Below are 23,372 nucleotides of genomic sequence, written 5' to 3' on the forward strand. Positions count from 1 at the left end.
AGTGGTGAGAATGAGCAAGTTCTTTGGGATGGAGGACAGGTGTGTGAGGTGGTCAGGGAGCCCAGCAAACCATGTCCATACTTTTTGGGCATACCCGGCACTTACAGGATTTTGGAGAGGCTTCGCAAAGGCTATGTCCAAGGTCTTGGATACTCGGGTAAAACCGAGCTGGGGGATAGCGATATTTGGGATGTCAGAAGATCCGGGAGTGCAGGAGTCGAAAGAGGCCGAAGTCTTGGCCTTTGCCTCCTTGGTAGCCCGGAGACGGCTCTTGTTAATATGGAGGGACGCGAAACCCCCAAGAGTGGAGACTTGGGTCAGTGACATGGCTGGGTTTCTAAGTTTGGAAAGGATAAAGTTTGCCTTGTGAGGGTCCTTGCAGGGGTTCTCCAGGCGGTGGCAACCCTTCCTTGACTTTCTCGCGGAACGTTAAGTGGAGGTCAGTAGCAGCAGCAAACCGGAGGGGTGGGGGTGGTATGGGTGGTGGATAGATTTTGCTTGTAAAGGGCAGATACCCCACCTCGCTTTAAGTTGTTAATTCGCCTTTCTTTTATTATTATTATTATTATTATTATTATGATGTTTTTTTGTTGTTTTCTTTCTGTAGTGGTTTGTAAAATTTTGTAAAAATTTTTGAATAAAAACAAATTTAAAAAAAAGTCTCCCTGCTGTTTGACCTTTCACATCTTTTGTTCTCTCTGGGGACTGCCATTAGCACTCTTTCCCCTTGGTTTCTGTGGCTATTAGCACCCGGGGTCCCTGGGTTTCTGTGGCTATGACTCATCTTTCATTATGCCTCCACAGTATAAATATTTCCCACTTTGTCTGTCTGTTAGCTTTGACAAAGAGTCATCGGACTCTAAATGTTAGCTCTTTTCTCTCCCGATAGATGCTGCCAGACCTGCTGAGATTTTCCAGCATTTTCTCTTTTGTTTCTCTCATTAGTTATTGAATTGACCACCACCAATCATAACTGTGATGTGCAGGACTGCAGAACTTTGTTCTGACCCATTAGTTGTGGGGTTGCTTCGTTCTATCTACAGCCCGATGCTTCTGCTATTCAGCAAGCACCAAGTCCCATATTGTAGCTTTGTTTGGTTGGCATCTCGTATTTAGTTTGCCTGGTGCTGCTCTTGACACACACTTCTGCACTCCTCAGTGAACCAGAGTTAATCTCCTGGGTTTATGGTAAAGGAATAGTGCAGGGGTCAAAATAATTTTTTCGAGGCTCTTGAGATTCTCTTGATGACTACGTTTTGTGCAAAATACCGTCAGGTTTTCAGGGGTCTCTTTTCACTCTCACTCCTTTATTAGGTGTTGCAGTCAGGTAGTAACATTACTGTCTGTATAGTTTTCTTCTTTAGATAGATAAGGTAGCATAAATACCAAATGTAACAATGCTACAATATGAATATAGAACATAAAGTGCAGAAGGCCATTCGGCCCATCGAATCTGCACCGACCCACTTAAGCCCTTTCTTCCACCCTATCCCCGTAACCCAGCTCATCCTATCTCAGGCCAAGGATTAATCAGATCAAAATAGTATGCTAACCGTGTGTCAATGCCAGATTAAAAACTTATTTTGCAAAGTAATGTCTTTATTTTGCAACACATGGCTTGTGCAATTTAAAATAATAATCTAAGAACAGGTTCATCAAAAATTCTCGCTATTTGATGCAATGAAACAGATTCAGACAGGCATAAGCAGTTTAGATTAGGAAAAAACCAAATTAATCTGCATGGTTTAGCTTCTCATTGCCTCCCCATCCCCACCCAACACCACCAACACCGCACAAAATTAAAATGTGACGGACCATCTCTCCACTGGTTGCTGACCCTGTTCTTAATACAGTTGCGTTCCCCTGGCCTGCTCTTCTCCTCTTTTCTGGGTTTCTGGTCACCTCCCCCATTTTTATGTTCTGTTTCTTTTCTCCCCCCTCCGATCTCCTCCCAGACCTGGAGGATATTGAAAGTTTGATCAAAATGGTCATCACAGTCCCAGAGAATGCAGAATAGGAACATAAGAATTCAGAGCAGAAGTGGGCAATTCAGCCCTTCGAGTCTGCTCTGTCTGCCATTCAATTAGATCATGGCTGATCTCAAAGTCACCTCCCTACCTGTTCCCATATCCCTTTAACCCGCTTTTTAAATCAGAAAGATAGCCATCTCCCAGATATCTGTCTCCCTCTTGAAACCATTTTATGATTCGGACTCCACCACACTATGGGGCAGCGAGTTCCACAAATTCACCACCCTCTGCGAGAAGCAGTGCCTTCACATCAGTTTTAAATCTACTGCCTCTTAACCTATATCGGTGACCTCTTGTTCTCGATTGCCCCACGAGGGGGAACATTTGGTCGACATTTACCTCATCGATCCCTTTTAGTTTTTTGGATACCTCGATCAGATCCCCTCTCATCCTTCTAAACCCCAGCAAGTATAAGCCCAAACTGTTTAATCGCTCCTCATAGGTCAAACCTTCCATCTCTGGAATCAATCTGGTGAACCTCCTCTCATCTGCCTCCAATGCCACCACATCCTTCCACAAATATGCAGACCAAAACTGGACACAATACTCCAGATGTGGTCTCAGTAACACCTGATATGATTGCAACGATTCTTCTCTACTTTTATACTCCAGTCCTTTTGCAATAAACCCTAACATTCCATTTGCCTTTCTCATTACATTTTGTATCTGCATACAGACTTTCTGCGATTCATGAACAAAGACACCCAGATCCCTCTGCCCAGGTGCATTTTGAATCTGCTTTCTATTTATATAATTTGCCTGAGTATTTTTTCTGCCAAAATGGATAACCTCACACTTATCCACATTAAACTCTTATCTGCCAAATTTTTGGCCCAATCTCCTAGCCTATATCTCCTGCACTGCCTACTTTCCCACCTATTTTAGTATCATCCGCAAATTTTGCGAAGTTACACTCTGTCCCTGCTTGCAGATCATTTATATAGATTGTAAACAGTTGAGGTTCGAGGACTGAATCCTGTTGCACCTCACTGGTTACAGTTCGCCAGCCAGAGAAGGACCCATTTAACCTGACCCTCTGCTTCTGTCAGTCAGCCAATCCCTTAACGCCCTGCAATCTCACCTTCTGGTTCAATCTTTTATGCAGCACTTTGTCAAACACCTTCTGGATGTCTAGATATACCACATCCATAGGTTCCTCATTATTCTCCTAGATGGTTATGTCCTCAAAAAAACTCAAGCAAGTTTGTCAAGCATGACTTATCCTTCATGCTCACAGTGGTGGATTGAGCTTTGTCTTTTCAAATGTTCTGTCATCTCCTCCTTAATGATTGATTCCAACATCTTCCCCCACCACAGAGGTCAAGCTAACCGGTCTATAGTTTCCTACCTTTTGCCTCTTTCCCGTTTCAAATTGGAGGAGCAGCAAGGCGAGGTGACGGGGAACCTGTTTTTGAAGGAGCTGGAGCAGTAACAGACGAGACAGAATCTGTGATTGAAGGAATACTCCTACACACAGGGCTAAAATAGCTGGCTTTTAAAGCAGACCAAGGCAGGTCAGCAGCACGGTTCAATTCTCGTACCAGCCTCCCCGAACAGGTGCCAGAATGTGACGACTAGGCGCTTTTCACAGTAACTTCATTTGAAGCCGACTTGTGACAATAAGCGATTTTCATCTTTTTTATCTTTCACACTTGCTTGCTGCTCCTCCATTGAAGCTGTAAATTGTTTTCCTGCTCCATGATTCCCTGCGCCTGCGATTTTAATCCTTTATAACTGGACCAGAGGAACCATGATGTAAAGATGGGGGTTAATTTTCTTGAATTTGTTACCCATGTCTTAACTTTTGACTGGGCTACTGTTGTCGTTTTGGGGGCAAATTTTCCTGTTTATTTGAACCCTCGTAGAGTGAGAAATACGTTGGGCCGTGAGGTTATATATTGTGGTTGAATATGTTTCTACTTCTGCTAATAGTTCACAGTGCCTCATGGTTGCCTAGTTTTGAGCTACGAGATCTGTTCTGAATCTATGCCATTTAGCATGATGATAGTACTGCACAGTATGGTGGACGGTATCCTCAATGTGAAGATGGGAGTATCTTTCTCCACAAGCACTGTGTAGTGCACTTCAACCAATGCGCCGTGGATAGATGCATCTGCAACAGGTAAGGGCGAGGTCAAGTAGGATTACCCGGGCAGCACGGTGGCGCAGTGGGTTAGCCCTGCTGCCTCACGACACCCAGGTTCGATCCCGGCTCTGGGTCACTGTCCGTGTGGAGTTTGCACATTCTCCCCGTGTTTGCGTGGGTTTCACCCCCACAACCCAAAAGATGTGCAGGCTAGGTGGATTGGCCACGCTTAAATTGCCCCTTAATTGGAAAAATTGAATTGGGTACTCTAAATTTATAAAACAAAAGAAAAAAAAAAGTAGGATTACCCCTCTTGGGTCTCTCGCCACATGCTGCAGGCCCAATCTCGCAGATGTGTCCTTCAGGCTTGGCCAGTCACGGCGCTATCAAGCTACTCTTGGTGATTGGCACTGAAGTCCCCACTCGGGTCTATTCTGTGCCCTTAGTGCTTCTTCCAAGTGCGTTCAACTTGGTGGTTTGCTGATTCATCAGTTGCGAGACCGTTGTTTGACTTAATATCATAAGAAATCTGGAGTCCATGTAGAGGACTCCTATGGTCACTTCCTTTTGACTGTATACCACTGTGCTGCCATCTCTGTTGAATCACTTTTGTTCATGGGACAGGACATACCCATGGATGACAATGGAGTAGTCTGGGAATTGGTTGAGTTTGACTTTGTCATACTTTTGCTTGGCGTGTTTGTGGAACAGCTCTTCCAATTTTGGCACGAGTCCCCAGATGTTAGTAAGGTTTGACTGGGCAGTGTGTGCCTTTGCCGTTTCCAGTGCCTTGGTTGATGCTGGGTGGTCTGTCCAGTTTTATTCTTCAACTTTTTTGTAACATATTGGTACAACTGAGTGTCTTCTTAGGCCATTTCAGAGAGTAGTTAAGAGTTGACCAGCTTGCTATGGGTCTGGTGTCATGTGTAGGTCAGACTGGGTGAGGACAGCAGATTTATTTCCCAAAAGAAGATTAGGGAACCATTTGTGAACTAGATGGTTTTTAAAAAAAAACAAACAGTTTTATTGAGGCAGTTTTTCGGCATTGTAAACAATTACAGACATCAACAAAAAGAAAGCAAAAAAGGCAAAAATGTGCAAACATCCACTTGCATTCAATACTTCAATCGTACCATACTGCACAAGCCCGCTCCTCTCCCATTGGCACTACCCGCCAATTTATCCCTCCTACTCTACTCTAACCCCCCCCTGCTGACGCTCACTCTCCCGCAAAGAAGTCAATGAATGGTTGCCACCTTCGGACAAACCCCTGTACAGATCCCCTCAGGGCGAACTTAATTTTTTCAATACCCAGAAAACTCGACATGTCCGAAAGCCACAACTCAGTCTTCAGGGGCTTTGAGTCCCTCCATGCTAATAATATTCGTCGCCGGGCTATCAGGGACGCAAAGGCCAAAACATTGGCCTCTTTCTCACCCTGGACTCCCAGGTCTTCCGAAACCCCAAAAATTGCCACCCCTGGACCCATCGCCACCCTTGTTTTTAGCACCCGGGACATGATCCCTGCAAATCCCTCCCAGTACCCCCTAAGCATCGGACATGCCCAAAACATGTGTACGTGGTTCGCTGGTCCTCCTGCGCACCTGCCGCATTTGTCCTCTACCCCAAAGAATTTGCTCATCCGAGCCACCGTCATGTGGGCCCGGTGAACGACCTTAAATTGAATCAGGCTGAACCTGGCACATGTTGCGGTCGAATTTACCCTACTCAGGGCTTCTGCCCACAGCCCGTCCTCCATTTCCACGCCTAGCTCCTCCTCCCATTTGAGTTTCAGCTCCTCCGTCTGGGATCCTTCCTCCCTCATGAGCACCTTATAAATATCAGAGACTCTACCCTCCCCTCCTTCCCCCCCCAGAGACTATTCTGTCTTGGATCCCCATTGGCGGGAGGCGTAGGAAGGATGGGACCTGTCTACGAACAAAGTCCCGCAACTGTAGGTACCTGAAATCGTTTCCCCTTACCAGACCAAATTTCTCCTCCAAGCTCCTCAAACTCGCAAAGCTCCCTTCCAGGAGCATATCGTCCACCCTTCCCACCCCCGCCCGCCGCCATGCTCGAAACCCCCCATCCATACTCCCGGGGGCAAACCGATGGTTGTCGCAGATTGGCGCCCAGACAGACGCCCCCACCTCCCCTACCTGCCTCCTCCACTGGCCCCATATCCGCAGAGTCGCCACCACTACCGGGCTGGTGGAGTACCTGCCCGGCGGCAGCGGTAGAGGAGCCGTGACCAGGGCTGCCAAGCTGGTGCCCCTGCACGAAGCCACCTCCACCCGCTCCCAGATAGACCCCGTACCCACCATCCACTTCCTTATCATAGCGATGTTAGCCGTCCAGTAATAGTTTTTATTTTTTTTATTTTTTTATTTTTTTTTTTTTAAATAATTTTTATTGAAAGAATTTTTTACATGAGGATATTTACCCCAACTAAGTATAGGATATTACAAAATATTCCCTCTTAACAAATATCCCCCCCCGCCCGAACTCGCACGCGCGTTGTCCCTCCCCCCCTCCCCCCTCCCCCAAAAACAAACAAAGCAACAATCAACATCAAACATGAACTGCGAGCAAGTTTGCCCGCATTTCAACCGTACATAACCCACCACAACCGTTGTTGCCACCCCCCCTCCCTCCCCTCCCCCCCGGGTTGCTGCTGCTGCGACCTCTGCACCCTATCTCTGAGCCAAAAAGTCGAGGAAAGGCTGCCACCGCCTGAAGAACCCTTGATCCGACCCTCTCAGGGCGAATTTGACCCTTTCCAACTGAATAAAGCTTGCCATGTCATTAATCCAAGTTTCCACGCTTGGAGGCCTCGCGTCCTTCCACTGTATTAGTATCCTTCTTCGAGCAACTAGGGACGCAAAGGCCAGTACTCCGGCCTCTCTCGCCTCCTGTACCCCCGGCTCCACCCCAACCCCAAAGATCGCAAGTCCCCATCCTGGTTTGACCCTGGATCCCACCACCCTCGACACCGTCCTTGCCACCCCCTTCCAGAACTCCTCCAGTGCCGGACATGCCCAAAACATATGGACATGGTTCGCTGGACTTCCCCAACACCTGACACATCTGTCCTCACCCCCAAAGAACCGACTCATCCTTGTCCCCGTCATATGGGCTCTATGTAGCACCTTAAATTGAATGAGGCTAAGCCTCGCACACGAGGAGGAAGAATTAACCCTCTCCAGGGCATCAGCCCATGTCCCATCCTCTATCTGTTCTCCCAGCTCCCCCTCCCACTTGGCTTTCAGCTCCTCTACTGATGCCTCCTCCGCCTCCTGCATTACTTTGTAGATGTCCGATATCCTCCCCCCTCCGACCCAGACCCCCGAGAGCACCCTATCACTCGCCCCCCTACTGGGGAGCAAGGGAAACCCTTCCACCTGGCGTCTAGCAAATGTCTTCACTTGCAAATGTCTAAACATGTTTCCCGGGGGGAGCCCAAATTTCTCCTCCAGCTCTCTCAGGCTCGCAAACCTCCCATCTACAAACAGATCCTTCAGCTGCCTGATGCCCACCCTGTGCCAGCTCTGAAATCCCCCGTCCATGTTCCCCGGGATGAATCTATGGTTCCCTCTTAACGGTGCCTCCATCAGACCCCCCACTTCCCCCCTGTGTCGCCTCCACTGCCCCCAGATCTTGAGGGTGGCCGCCACCACCGGGCTCGTGGTGTACCTCGTGGGAGGGAGCGGCCATGGCGCCGTTACTAGGGCCCCCAGGCTTATGTTGCCACAGGACGCCCTCTCCATTCATTTCCAAGCTGCCCCCTCCCCTTCCATCATCCACTTGCGCACCATCGATACATTTGCCGCCCAGTAATACCCCGAAAGATTGGGTAATGCCAGCCCTCCACTATCCCTACTCCGCTCCAAGAAGACCCTCCTCACCCTTGGGGTGCCGTGCGTCCACACGTAGCTCATGATGCTACTCGTCACCTTTTTGAAGAAGGCCCTAGGGAGGAAGATGGGCAAGCACTGAAATAAGAACAAAAACCTCGGAAGGACCGTCATTTTAACGGACTGCACTCTGCCCGCCAGTGACAGCGGCACCATGTCCCACCTTTTAAATTCCTCCTCCATCTGTTCCACCAGCCTGGAGAAGTTCAGCTTGTGGAGAGTCCCCCAGTTCCTTGCCACCTGCACCCCTAAATATCTAAAACTCTTTCCTGCCCTCTTAAACGGGAGTCTCCCGATTCCCTCTTCCTGGTCCCCTGGGTGTATCACAAATACCTCACTCTTGCCCAAGTTTAGTTTGTACCCCGAAAAGTCCCCGAATTCTGCTAGCAGTTCCATCACCTCCGGCATTCCCCCTTCTGGGTCTGCCACGTATAGCAGCAGGTCGTCCGCGTATAGCGATACCCGGTGCTCCTCCCCGCCCCTTATCAGCCCTCTCCACCCCCCTGAGTCCCTCAGTGCCATCGCCAACGGTTCAATTGCCAGTGCGAAGAGCAGGGGGGACAAGGGGCACCCCTGTCTGGTCCCCCGGTGGAGCCCAAAATACTCCGATCTCCTACCATTCGTCACTACACTTGCCGTCGGGGCCGAATAGAGCAGCTTCACCCATTTAATAAATCCCTCCCCAAATCCAAACCGTTCCAGCGTCTCCCACAGATACTTCCACTCCACCCTATCAAATGCTTTCTCCGCGTCCAATGCCACCACTATCTCCGCCTCACCCTCCACTGCCGGCATCATGATGACGTTTAGCAGTCTCCGCACGTTCGTATTAAGCTGCCGCCCTTTCACAAAACCCGTCTGGTCCTCGTGTATCACCTCTGGCACACAATTCTCTATCCTGGTAGCCAGGATCTTTGCCAGCAACTTAGCCGTCCAGTAATAGTTAATCAGACTCGGCAATGCCAGCCCTCCCTCGCTGCGGGGGAATGGGACAACTCATCGCTGCTGACTCATCGCTGCCGACTCATCGCCAGCCCAACTCATCGCCAGCCAACTCATCGCCAGCCCAACTCATCGCCAGCCCAATAAAAACAGTACAGTCAACAGACTTCTTAACAGCACTCTGGAGTGAATGGAATCTATTTAAACCAACAGACTTCTTAACAGCGCTCTGGAGTGAATGGAATCTATTTAAACAATTTAAACCTATAGAAAACAAGTCCAATAAAAACAGTACAGTCAACAGATTTCTTAACAGCGCTCTGGAGTGAATGGAATCTATTTAAACAATTTAAACCTATAGAAAACAAAGGACATTTTAACATATTTTTCAGTAAATTGACTCTATTTAAAAAGTGCCCAATATATATTTATTAACATGATAATCCTCCCACATCTATCCACGCAAACGCATCCACACACACACACCTGCATAGGGTTATCAATCGTGGCATCTCAAAGAAACTTATTAGCATGAAACCAGTGGCATATATCAGCTGACTTGTACTAGAGTGCACTTTGCAACTCACAAAGTTGCTCAATGTATATTCGCACCTGCCACATATAATTTTGTGCTTTTCGTCTGAATAGCTGAAATTGACAAACACAAGGGTTATGGAACATGCGAGCGACAAATGTGAAATTGATTAGGTTCAGATTTGGTCAGTTGACTGTTTACTGTATATTTTTCAGTAAATTGACTCTATTTAAAAAGTGCCCAATATAAAAACGATTGTATTTAACCAGAGACAGACGGAAAACACAATACAAAAAACAGTAACTTACAATTAACAGCGTCTATTTCAATAGAGCCCTACAGTAAACAGTCAACTGACCAAATCTGAACCTAATCAATTTCACATTTGTCGCTCGCATGTTCCATAACCCTGGTGTTTGTCAATTTCAGCTATTCAGACGAAAAACACAAAATTAGATGTGGCAGGTGCGAATATACATATAATATGTTGTGTAATGGACATAAGTAAGGACAAGCTTTTTTCTACAAAGCACCGTGAGTATTTCGCCAAACCTTGCAGTGTGACAGAAATCTTTATTAAATTCTACCTCTCAAACCAGAAATTTCTCATTGTATCTGATTTGTATTGGAGTGTCTGTCTCAGCCGACCAGTGGTAAACTGCAGTTTAGATGCATTTTTCCGTCCGTCTCTGGTTAAATACAATCGTTTTTATATTGGGCACTTTTTAAATAGAGTCAATTTACTGAAAAATATGTTAAAATGTCCTTTGTTTTCTATAGGTTTAAATAGATTCCATTCACTCCAGACCGCTGTTAAGAAGTCTGTTGGTTTAAATAGATTCCATTCACTCCAGAGCGCTGTTAAGAAGTCTGTTGACTGTACTGTTTTTATTGGGCTGGCGATGAGTTGGGCTGGCGATGAGTTGGGCTGGCGATGAGTTGGGCTGGCGATGCGTCGGCGGCGATGAGTCGGTGGCGATGAGTTGTCCTAGACCCCGCTGCGGCTCCTCTCAAGCATCGCCTTCTTCACCCGCAGGGATATTCCCTCCCAAACAAAGCTCATGATCATCTTGTTAACCCTTTTGAAAAAGGACTGTGGGATAAAGATCGGGAGGCACTGAAAAATGAACAGGAATCTAGGGAAGATTGTCATCTTTACAGTCTGCACCCTCCCTGCCAGCGACAGCGGGAGTCCATCCCATCTCCAAAACTCTCACTTCATTTGTTCCACCACCCTGGCCAAATTTAACTTGTGCAGCCTGCCCCAGTCTCGCGCCACCTGGATCCCCAAGTACCGGACATTTTCCTCAACCAGCCTAAATGGTAGCCCTCTCAACCTGTTCTCCTGGCCCCTTGCCTGCACCACAAACATTTCACTCTTGGCCATATTTAATTTGTATCCTGAGAACTGGCCGAACTTCCTCAATGTTTCTAGAATAATTTCCATCCCGGCCAATGGGTCTGACACGTACAGGAGCAGGTCGTCCGCATAGAGAGAGACCCTGTGTTCCACCCTGCCCCTAACCACCCCCTTCCATCCCTTTGCGGCTCTCAGCGCAATCGCCAGCGGCTCTATGGCCAGCGCAAACAGCAGCGGGGAGAGCGGACTGCCCTGTCTGGTCCCGCGGTATAGTCTATATCGGCAGGACCTTTGCCAGGAGCTTGGCATCTACATTGATCAGGGAGATTGGCCTGTATGACCTGCACGTTTCCAGGTCCTTACCCTGCTTCAATATCAGTGATATGGTGGCTTGCAACATCGTCGGCTGCAGGGTCCCTCTGTCCCTTGCCTCATTTAAAAACCCTCGCCAAGACCGGACCCACTAACTCAGAGAACTTCTTATAAAACTCTACTGGGTATCCATCCGGCCCTGGGGCTTTCCCCGACTGCATGGCCTTTAGTCCCCCCAATATCTCCTCCACTCTAATCGGGGCCCCCAGCCCATCCACTCGCCCTCCACCTACTGTTGGGAATGTTAACCCGTCCAGAAACCTTTTCATCTCCTCCGGTTCTTCTGGGGCTCCGAAGTGTACAGCTTGCTATAGAAGTCCTGGAATACCTTATTCAATCCTGCCGGGTCCTCCACTCTGCACCCCTCCCCATCCATCACTCTACTTATTTCCCTGGCCGCCTCCCTCTTCCTGAGTTGCTGCGCGAGCAATCTGCTGGCCTTTTCCGCATGCTTGTACACCACACCCCTCGCCTTCCTAAGCTGTTCCACGGCCCTACTTGTGTATAGCGCCCCCAGTTCCGACTGTAGTCTCCCCCTCTCCCTGAGTAGATCCTCCCCCCGGGGACTCCGCATGTTCCCCGTCTATCCGACACATTTCCCTAACCAATCTGTCCATCTCTGCCCTGTCCGCCTTGGCCCTGTGTGCCCCATTTGAGATCAACTCTCCTTGTACTACTGCCTTCAGCGCCTCCTGCAGGGTCGCCGCTGAGACCTCCCCGTATCATTCACCTGCAAGTAGTTTTGCATACACCTCCGAAGCCTCTCACAGATCCCTTCCTCCTACAACAGTCCCACGTCTAGCCTCCATTGTGGGCGTTGGAAATTCGCCCCTCCGACCTGCAGGTCTACCCAGTGCGGGGCATGGTCCGAGATAGTGATTGCCGAATATTCCATGTTCTTTACCTCCCCTATACAGTCCCTGCTTAGGACAAAGAAGTCTATCCTAGAATATACTTTATGGACATGTGAGTAAAACGAGTAGCCCCTTCCTGTCGGTTGTCTATCTCTCCAGGGGTCCACTGCCCCCATTTGCTCCATAAACCCTTTCAGCTCCCTTGCCATTGCTGAGAGTCTACCCGTTCTGGGACACAACCGATCCATAGTCGGGTCAAGGACCAAGTTAAAGTCCCCTCCCATTATTAGCCTGTGAGAATCCAGGTCCGGGATCTTCCCCAGCACTCTTTTAATGAAGTCCACGTCATCCCAGTTCGGGGCATATATATTCACCAGCACCACTCTTCTCCCCTCCAGTCTGCCCCTTACCATCAGGTATATGCCCCCCCTGTCTGCGGCTATGCCCTCCACCTCAAATTGCACCCGCTTGTTGATCATGATTGCCACCCCACTGGACTTCGAGTCCAAGTCCGAGTGGAAGACCTGGCTAATCCAGCCCTTCCTTAGCCTAGTCTGGTCTGACACTTTCAGATGTGTCTCCTGCAACATAATTACGTCCGCCCTCGGGGCCTGCAAGTGCGTGAACACCCGCGCCCTCTTAACCGGCCCATTCAGTCCCCTGACATTCCAGGTGATCAGCCTGGTTGGGGGGCACAATCCCCCTCGCTGACCGGCCACCCTTAGTTACAATACCGGCTCCAGTGCACTCAGCGAGCCCCACAAAAAGTAAAAATCCACACGAAAAGGAAAAAACAGAAAAAAGAGGAAGAAACAAAAAACCAGTAACCAAAAACAAAGGGAAGAGTCCCAAATGTCCTGCATGACACCTTTAACCCAGCAAACCGTTGAACAGCGGTCCAGGCACATTCGGCGTCCCTTCGTACGATAGTTCTTGGGTCCTAATTCGTGCCCGTGGGACCTCTTTTTGGGACCAGCCCCTGATCCCTCGCAAAGTCCATCGCTACTTCGGGCTTGGAGAAGTAGTGGTGTTGACCCTGATGCGTGACCCAAAGACGGGCCGGGAACAGCAGACCAAACTTCACATGCTTCTTGAACAGCACCTCCTTGACTTGTTTAAAGGCTGCTCGCCGCCGAGCAACCTCCTGGCTTAGGTCCTGGTATATACGGAGAACACTGTTGTTCCACGTGCTGCTCCTGGCGCTCTTCACCCACTGCAGCACCCGTTCCTTGTCCACGAACCTGTGGAACCTGATCACCATCGGACAGGGGGTTCCCCCCCGGCCGCCCCTGCCTCACCTGCACTCTGTGTGCCCCCTCCAGCTCCGTCAGTCGCGGAAAGGCTTCAGCCCCCATCAGCTGCTTCAGCAGGTCTGCCACAAACGCTGCAGCATCAGCTCTCTCAGCCCCTTCCGGGAGGCCGATGATCCTCAGATTATTCCTGCGGACTCTATTCTCCAGCTCCTCCACTCTGTCCATCAGTCTTCTTTGCCGCTCCTTCAGCCCGTCAACTTCTAACGCCGCAATCGTCTGCGCCTCCGCCTGCTCCTCCACCGCCTCTCCCAGCTCCTTAACTTTTACATCTTGAGCATCCAGCCTCTGATTCAGCTGATCCACTGCCTTCTGAAGTGGGTCCAAGTTGTCCCGCTTCAGCGACTCAAAACTGCTCTTCATCACTTGTAGCATGTTATCCAGCGCCTGCTGGATTGCTGAGTCCGAGGTCCATGTGTCCGCCATCTTAGGTTCCAGGTCAGCTTCCCCTGCTCCTTGCCTCTGTCCCTTTCTCTCCCACTTCCTCTGCTTCCTGGACTCCCGCTGTCCATGCACTGCAGCCCGCTCCCCTGCACTTTCGCGGCCGCCTTCTTGCCGCTCTGCAGTCCCGCTATCGCTGGGAATCAGCCCCTAAAGCCCTGCCGGAGTGAGAGTCCGCCGAATGTGCGGCTCACTCGATCATCGCCGCCACCGGAAGTCATTACTAGATGGGTTTTTGTGACAACTCTGGAACTTCATTGACACCATTACTGGCGCTAGATTTTTTATTTCATGTTTATCTATTTGAATTTCAAATTCTCACAGCTCCCATTTGATTTTTTCCATCCCAATATTTTTCGGGAAGGCTCACACTATTGTATGAACTTGTAATTGTCGCGGTGAACTTACAATTGTCGCGGTGTTTCCCAGTATTTCAATATGTGGTAGAGCCTGGGGCCTAATCTACTTTTCATGGTGGTGTGAAGAAAGCAGACAACGTTTGTGCGAGCAGTTTGTGTCACATGGTTTACCTGTTAAATTAATCAATGGGAATTTACATATTGTACAATTATTGAATCATGCTTTTCTTATTTTGTGGAATGCCCCAGTTATAGACTTCCCTTTCCCAGCTAACACTGTAAGGTAAGGTGGCAAATAGTCTGCTTCGAGGCCATTAATGATAAATCAGCAGACAAAAATCAAGTTCATTCTTCTTGCCAATCACGTAATTCCTAATGTGTGACCTACCAGTGCTTTAAATATTTAAATACAAAAAACATAGACAAGCTTAAACAAAAGGATGTTGAAGTTATTTGTTCACTTAATTATCAATTTGTCAGTCATCACCTACCTTGAATAATTATCTTACGAGCTAAAGCATGCACTTGCTGATATATTGACACATTGGCAGTGAGGATGTACAAGTTGGGAAGAATGAGGACCTGCTTCATCCAAATAGAAAATATTTACATACAAGCTCCATGTGTGCCCTGTGGACTACTTAAATGGACAAGGCATCCCAGCTGAGCCTCTTTCTATCAAACAACTGTGCACTTTCACTTTCCAGCAGGGGTCACTAAAAAGCGATCCAGTAACTCGGCTAGTTTATTTTTCCTCTTAATGTGGGAAGTTGAGACCAAAGCCCGAACTACAATCATGCCCAAGATCACCCTCAGCATAGACAAGGGATACAATGAGGCATCCGGTGGACATTAATACATTTGATTTATTTAGACATTATTCTTTTTAAGTACTGCATTTCTCAGATTAGCTTTGGCATCTCAAATGCCCTTCCTGACGGATGAGTTGTTCCTTGTAATGTTGTGTTATGGTATTCCTTGTGGTAGGTGATGATATTCGTCTTGGCGGATCATGTGCAGACATTTCTTAGTGAAAACAACATCCCTCCCTCCAAGTCCTTCTATGAGGAAATGTTGAAGAACCAACAGGAACAGCAGCAACGGCGAGCACAAGAGGAGCAGCACAGGATAGAACAGAAAAAGAAGCAAGATGAAAAATTGGTGCGTGGTACATGATCTATTTCTTTATCCTCTCACTAGTTTTCCATTGCTGTGATATTGCATGTTAGTTCCTGCCCTATACCTTATTTTCTTTCCTTTTTAAAAAAATGTACCTTATTCCAAACATGTGTAAAACATCAACAGATAAAATACACACTCCACAAAATCAGTTTGCATAATTTCCCCCCTTTTATATCTAACATCGCCATGAACAACAAAAATAGCTTCTTCCCCGCTGTTACCAGTCTCCTGAATGACTGTTATGCTCTGAACTGATCTCTTCACAGAGTCATAGAAATTTCCAATGTGCTTCATCCGATGCTTGTGCCTATATATTTACATTGTGTATTTGCGTATATCCTATGTTTTTTCATGTATTTAACGATCTGTCTGGACTGAACGCAGAACAGTATTTTTCATTGTACCTTGGTACACATGACAAATCAAATCCAAATCCCTACTGCATCTCAAAGGCCTCCGCTGACCCCCTCAACTCGAACTTAATCTTCTCCAACTGGAGACAGTTGCACAAACAGGCCGCCACCCCTGGCAATGAGAGAGATGAAGGCCTCCGTTGTTGGCCCCCTTCCCCTCCAGAAGCTCCGGCACTTCTGATACTGCAAAAATTGCCACCATTGGGTCTGGCCTAATCTCCACCCCCACTATCTTAGATAGTATCCCAAACACTGCCTCCCAATATCTCTCCAGCTTCTCGCAACCCCAGAACATGTGCACATGCTCGCCGTCCCTGCCCACACATCGGCCACCCCTGAAAGAACCCACTCATCCTCGCTTGAGTCATATGCACCACCTTGAACTGAATCAAGTTCATCCTCTCACGGGAGGAGGTCGAGTTCACCCTCCGCATCACCTCGCCCTACAGACCCCAGCCTATTTCTCCCCCCCCCCCCCATCAACTCCTCCTGCCATTTGTTTTTGATCCTCACCACTTGCGCCCCACCCCGCCCCCCCCAATTACCTGTATATATATCTCCAATCCTACCCTCCCCCCAACTATTCCAGGAGCAGCAGCAGTTGCTCCAATAAAGTGTACTTGGGCAACTTGGGAAACTCTTTTCGCGCAAAGTCACGCGCAGCATATATCTAAACTTGCTACCCCTCGGTAACTCAAACCTCTTCTGCATCTCAACCAGACCGGCAAACCTCCCTTCTGAGTACAAGTCACTAACTCTCTTGAGCCCTACCTCCCTCCATTTCCCATACACCCATCCAACACCCCTCCACTTGAACCTGTGATTTCCAAGCAGTGGCGTCAACACCGACATCCTCTCCAACTTAAAATGTCTCCTGAACTGATACCACATACTGACTGTCGACTCCACCACCGGACTCCTCGTATACTTCCCTGGAGCTTATGGCTGCGGAGCCGTCACCATGGCCCTTTGACTGGACCCCCTACAGGACTCTCCCTCAGACTGGATCCCCTACAGGACTCTTTATTTTCTTTCCTGATTTTGCTGACTCATGTTAGTAGCTTCCATAGGCACACAGCAGCCTTCACCCAAGCGGCCATTCTTTAGGGCAGCTTACCTGCCATTGTGATGAATTGTAGAAAGCCAGATTATATCTTCACTTGATATCCACATATTTGCTCATTTTCTGACTTGCTGGATAGCAGCCAGGGGCAGGAGCCCTGGCTGAATTCCCACAGATCCTCTTTAGTTCACCTTGAATGTGTGCTGCCACCCTGAGTAAGAAGAGCTGTTTCAGCAACGCCTAAGACTATGGAGTAAACTAGCGTAGTCAGTTGCACACTGGAATTGCCATCTAATAGATTTACAAGGCAGTTAGAATATTCAGAAACTAGTATCGTTGGAATCCAGCTAGTTCTTCTGGTGTGAGCTTGGAGTCTCATGAAGCTTGAGTTGTGCATATGTGTGTTTAAAGCTCACAAAGATATGGCTGTTAATAGGTAGAATGTTCCGGGTCGCCTGGTGCTATTTGCAGGAGTCTTTTCTGGGTCTAGTTCCGTTCATGGTTTAAGGCTGTTTTCAACAGGACTGGGTCATGTACGGTGATTTGTCTTTTTTTTAAATATAAATTTAGCGTGCCCAATTCATTTTTTCTGATTAAGGGGCAATTTAGCGTGGCCAATCCACCTAACCTGCACATCTTTAAGTTGTGGGGGCGAGGGGGGATAGCAAACAATTACAACAAAATCACCCCACCCAAGAGGAAAAAAAAACCACCCTCCGGCCCCCACACTACTCGCATCCTCCGCACTCTGTTATTCCAGCTCCTTCGTCTCCCATCAATGTTCAGTTCTTCCACAGTTTATGGTCTCTAGTAAAGTCATTGACCTCCTCTGGAGTTTTGAAATAGTACTCCTGGCCTTCAAAGGTCACCCACAATTGCGCCGGGTACAGCACCCCAAACCTTTATAAAAAATACATTTAGAGTATCCAATTCATTCTTTTTTCCAATTAAGGGGCAATTTCGTGTGGCCAATCCACTTACCTGCATATCTTTGGGTTGTGTGGCTGAGAATCATGCAAATACTGGGAGCATGTGCACGGACAATGCTCCAGGGCTGGGATTGAACCTGGGTCCTCAGTGCCATGAGGCAGCAGTGCTAACCACTGCGACAGCATGCCACCGTTCAGCAACCCAAACTTGATCTGCCTTCAGTATAGAACCACTTTCGCTTTGTTAAACCCGCTGCTCCTTTTCAGCAGCTCCACTCCAATGTCCTGATACATTCGGTCCATGTTCCCCTCCCATTCGCAGTTCCGCTTCTCCCTGGCCCACCACAGGATCGTTTCCTTCTCTACAAACATATGGAGCCTCACAATCACCAGCGGCGGCTCCCCTGCTCTTGGCTTCTGCACCCGCCCGACAGTGTCCTTGAGATGTTTCTCGTGGCACTTGTACCTTCCACACCTTCAGGTAGATCGACGATACGCAGGTTCTGCCTTCTGGATCTATTCTCCTGCTCCCCTACCTTTGCTCTTAATGACTTGCAAAGGTCCCCAGGAGCCCCACCTCCAATGCCCCCACTGTGGTCCGACATCACCCTCTCCACCTCCCGGATATGCGGTCCATGTGCCTCCAAACACTTCTCGACTTTCTCCATCGAGCCTTTCAGGGATGCAACCGCTCCTTCGATGGCCGTTGACCGATTTTCTTGCATCTCCTTTGTTGGCAGAACTCCTCTCTGATGACGCAATCAGCTGCTCAATCTGGGGTTATCCAACTTGCAACAACCCTTCCCCTTCTCCACCTTCCCAATTGCTGCTGCACCACAGCTCTCCTCCAGTTCCGTGGCCAGGTTTTTAACCTTCTGCAGGGTCTGAAAACCAGCAGACATGCCAATCCCAGGGGAACTGCTCCTCCACACCTTCAGCTACACTTTCCTGTCGAATTCCCCTGTTTTCGGCTAAAAACAGCTCAAATCAATGCCTTTGAGCCGGAGTTGCCCTGTACGCGACCACTTACTCCATGGCCGCCATCGGAAGTTACCCCCTGCATCTGTTGCCCAAACCATGAGGATGAGAATTTTAAAATTGCAATGTTGATGTCAGTCTGCCAAGGTAAGTCAGTGCACACAGGGATGTTGAACAAGTTAGAGATGCATGTTTATGAAGGTTGGAAGGTGGTAGTTGGCCCAGACAGCATTGGAATAATCATTCTGGAAGTAACAAAAACGTGAGTTTAAAAAAAAAAATGTCTTGCTACAAACTATACAAAGCATTTAGACCACATCTGGAATACTGTGAACAGTTTTGGTCCCCTGATCTCAGGAAAGATATACTGGCATTGGAGACAGTCCAGACAAGGTTCACTAGGTTGATCCTGAGTGTGGACTGATTTTCTTATGAGGAGCGTTTGAGTCGATTCAGCCTGTACTCACTGGAGTTTACAAAAATGAGAGGTGATCTTATTGAGCCACATAGGATTCTCAGGGCAGTTGACAGGGTAGATGCTGAGATGTTATTTCCCCTTGCAGGAGAGTCTAGGATCAGAGGACATATCCCAGAGTAAGGGGTCACTCAATTAATACAGAGATGAGGAGGAATTTATTCTTTCAGAGGGTAGTGAATCTGGAAGTCTTCACTGCAGATTAAGTATGTTAATGACCGGGGGGGGGGGGGGGGGGGGGGGGGGGGGGGTGGCGTGGCGCGCACAGCGGCACAGTGGTTTGCACTGCTGCCTCACAACACCATGGATCTAGGTTTGATCCTGGCACCGAGTCACTGTGTGGAATTTCCAAGTTCTCCCCTGTCTGTGTGAGTCTCACCCCCACGACCCAAAAAGATGTGCAGTTTTGGTGGATTGGCCATGCTAAATTGCCCCTTAATTGGAAAAAAGAAGAATTCGGTAATCTAAATTAATAAAAAAATTTATGTTCATGACTGAGATAGACAGATTTCTAATCGGTATGGGAATCAAGAGGTAATGAGGATAAGGTGGGAAAGTGGAGTTGAGGATTTCACTTGTACGGAGCCATCTGTCAGTGGATACAGGTCTTCTTTATCTACTCCATTAAAATCGCATATAATTTTTGAACACCTCTATTAAATTTGCTGCTCTGATGAGGACAATCCCAGCTTCTCCAGTCTCTCCAAATACCTTAAACTCTGCATTCCTGGTACCATTCGAGTAAATCTTCTCTGTACTCTATGCAAGACTTTGACATCCTTCCACAAGTATGGTGCCCAAAATTGAACAAAAATAGTTAGCTAAAGTCAAGCTAGGGATTTTTGAAGATTCAGTTGAACTTCCTTGCTTTTGTATTCTGTGTTTTATTTACAAATGTAGCAACTTTTCCAGTTCTGACAAAAGGTCATTGACCGGAAAGGTTGATCCTGCTTCCATTTCCATAGATGCTGCCAGGCCCGATGAGTGTTTCTAGGTTTTTCTTTTCTCATTTTAGATTTCCAAGATCCTTAATATGTTGCCTTTCTTTTAAAAACTTCCCTGTTTAGTCTGTTGCAGACTCGAGACATTTGTTTGAAACCAGATTAAAAATAATAATAACAAGATTGTTACACTCATTTTTTTTGAAGCAACGTCAACTCCTCGAAGAAATACAGAGACTCGAAGAGGAGAAGAGAGATGCAAAGAAACTAAATCAGTTGGCCAAGCAGGTACGTAGGGTTATATCTCTTAAGGATCCAGAACCACGAGGGGTAGATGAAAAAGTTGATTTAAGTTTCTTGAAGAAGTCACTCGGAGGGTTGATGTTGGTAGTGTGGTTGATGTTGTTTATGTGGACTTTAAAAAGGCATTTGATAAAGTGCCACATAATAGATTTGTTAGCAAAACAAAAAACATATGGGATTAAAAGAGCAGTGGCAGCATGGGTATGAAGTTAGCTGAGGCAGGAAGCAGAGAGTAGTGAATGGTTGTTCACCTGAATAGAGCATAGAAAAATACAGCACCAGGCAATGCATTCCATGCCCTCACTACTCTCTGGGTAAAGAACCTACCTCTGATATCCCCCCTATATCTTCCACCATTCACCTTAAATTTATGACCCCTTGTAATGGTGGAGGGAGGTTCACAACAGTGTCCTGTAGGTTGTTATTGGGGCCACTGCACATTTTGTTATACACTAATGATCTGAACTTGGATATATTGGCGAAAATGTCAATGTTTGCAGATGGTGCAAAATGTGGAAATGTGGTAAACAGTGAGAAGGACAACAGCTGATTTCAAGAGAATATAGACAGACCTGTGAAATAAGCGAACACCTAAGAACATAAGAATTAGGAGTGGGTGTAGGCAATTCAGCCTCTCGAATATGCTCTGTCATTCAATATGATCATGGCTGATCTTATCTCGGCCACAACTCCACTTTCCTGCCCGTTCTGTGTAACCGTTCAATCCATTACTAACTAAAAATCTGCCTAACTCCTCAAATTTACTTAATGTCCCAGCATCCACCGCATTCTAGGGTAGTGAATTTCACAGATTCACGACTCTTTGAGAGATGTAATTTCTCCTCATCTCTGTTTTAAATACTGGTACAGACGCGATGGGCCAAAGGACCTTTTCTGTGCTGTAAACCTGTGACTTTAAATCTGCTACCCCTTATCCTAAAACTACGACCTCTCATTCTAGATTGCCCCACAAGAGGAAGCATCGCTCTACGTCTACTTTGTCAGTACCTTTTATCACCTATACCTTAATTAGATCTCGCATTCTTCGAAACACGAGAGAGTGTAGGCCTAAACTGCTCGATCTTCTATCCAAGGTAATAAATTACCCTAATCCCATGGCAGATAAAATGAATTAAATGGTAAATTTGAAAGGGGTCGCAGGAGTTCTGTGACCTAATGGTTTCGGTGGAGAAATCTTTGAAGGTGGTGAAAGAAGTTGACAACAGAATCCTTAGCTTTCAAAATAGAGGTGTAGATTTTGAAAGCAAGGATGTTATGCAACTAAAATTGCTGCTTAGGCACAGTTGGAGTATCATGACCAATTTTTAAAAAAATGTTTTTTTTTTGGAAGTTTTTTATTTATGACAGGTAAATCTTTGCTTCATATAGTTCCATCTTATAATTTTGTCCCTTCTAATCGATGTTACACATAATTTGCATCTCTTTGCTATGCAAGTGGTCAAAATATACATTAGTGTTACCAAGCAAATACCGAGAACATTGGAAAATAAAAAAAATGAAGAATAAACAGAGATAAAAGAAAAATACTTCAGTAAGAACCGGTGGCCTATTTACATTGCATTAACTGGCGTTTTTTAAATAAATATAGACTGATGGCTTCATTTTCTGAGCCCCTTTTCTATGCATTTCTTGAGACTACATACAGCTTACATTTTATTTGGCATATCTGTGTGCGGGCATCTGTGACCTTTGGTGCCTCGGGCAGATTTCCCCTTTTGCTCCCTGTAGGTACTGACAAAGTACCCCCGGTCCCTTTCTCTGGTTGTTCTTCCTCCTCCCCCCCCCCCCCCCCCCCCCCCCCCCCCCCCCCCCCCCCCCCAAATAAGGGGCAATTTAGCGTGGCCAATCCACCTACCCTGCACATTTTTGGGTTGTGGAGGCGAAACCCACGCAAACACGGGGAGAATGTGCAAACTCCAGACGGACAGTGACCCAGAGCTGGGATCGAATCTGAGACCTCAGTGTTGCGAGGCAGCAGTGCTAACCACAGCACCACCGTGCTGTCCCCTCCCCCCCCCCCCCCCCCCACCTTAGTTGTTGTTTATAAACAGGTCTTTATAAATATAATTTTTCCGAGCTTTAGGAGCTCCGCGCTGCTGCCTCAGACTGCTGCCGAACTCTATCCAAGCTGAAGTCTCCGCCGGGCAATCAGGGAGGCGAAGGCCAGGGCATCGACCCCTCTCCCCATAAAGAACTCTGGATGCTTTGATACCCCTGAAGTCCGCCACTGAAGGACATGGGTCCATCATTACCCCCACCACTCTTTTTTCAAAATAAATTTAGATTACCCAATTATTTTTTCTATTAAGGGGCAATTTAGAGTGGCCAATCCACCTACTCTGCACATTTTTGGGTTGTGGGGGCGAAACCCATGCAGACACGGGGAGAATGTGCAAACTCCATACGGACAGTGACCCAGAGCCGGGATCGAACCTGGGACCTCAGCGCCGTGAGGCGGTTGTGCTAACCACTAGGCCACCGTGCTGCCCTACCCCCACCACTCTTGACACGCCCTTGAAGAAGGTGGTCCAAAATCCGCTGAGTTTTGGGCAGGAACAGAAGATGTGGTTGTCGTTGGCTGGACCTCATTGTCACTGCTCCCATCCATTTCCGGGATGAACCCGCTCATGTATGTTCTGGTTAGGTGCCTCGTGTCTTGTCCAGTGGGGCCCTTACCTCTTCTAACAGTTGACCATATATGTTGCCAAATTTACCGCCCCCTAGCTCAGGGGTGGGCAAACTTTTCTGTGCAAGGGCCACATTCAGAAATTCACAATTTTAAAGGGCCGCATAGTATATTAAGTAAAATAATTACTTCACCCGGTTATGATTCTGGGCGCCTCATATAGAACATAGAACAGTAC

General features: G+C 47.5%; 1 protein-coding gene across 2 annotated transcripts in view; it reads left to right on the forward strand.

Moving 5' to 3' along the window:
- Positions 1 to 23,372, forward strand: part of eif2ak4 (eukaryotic translation initiation factor 2 alpha kinase 4) — a 236,481-nt gene that overhangs the window by 21,063 nt on the left and 192,046 nt on the right. The window contains exons 4-5 of one of the 2 annotated variants that reach the window (XM_038782980.1): positions 15,191 to 15,364; positions 20,392 to 20,472. In XM_038782980.1, the coding sequence (XP_038638908.1) occupies positions 15,191 to 15,364; positions 20,392 to 20,472 (255 nt within the window). Of the gene's footprint in view, positions 1 to 15,190; positions 15,365 to 20,391; positions 20,473 to 23,372 lie in introns of those variants that run through there. The other variant, XM_038782988.1, reaches the window with a different exon arrangement.

Source organism: Scyliorhinus canicula, chromosome 2, assembly GCF_902713615.1.
Source record: "Scyliorhinus canicula chromosome 2, sScyCan1.1, whole genome shotgun sequence".
Lineage (NCBI taxonomy): Eukaryota > Metazoa > Chordata > Chondrichthyes > Carcharhiniformes > Scyliorhinidae > Scyliorhinus > Scyliorhinus canicula.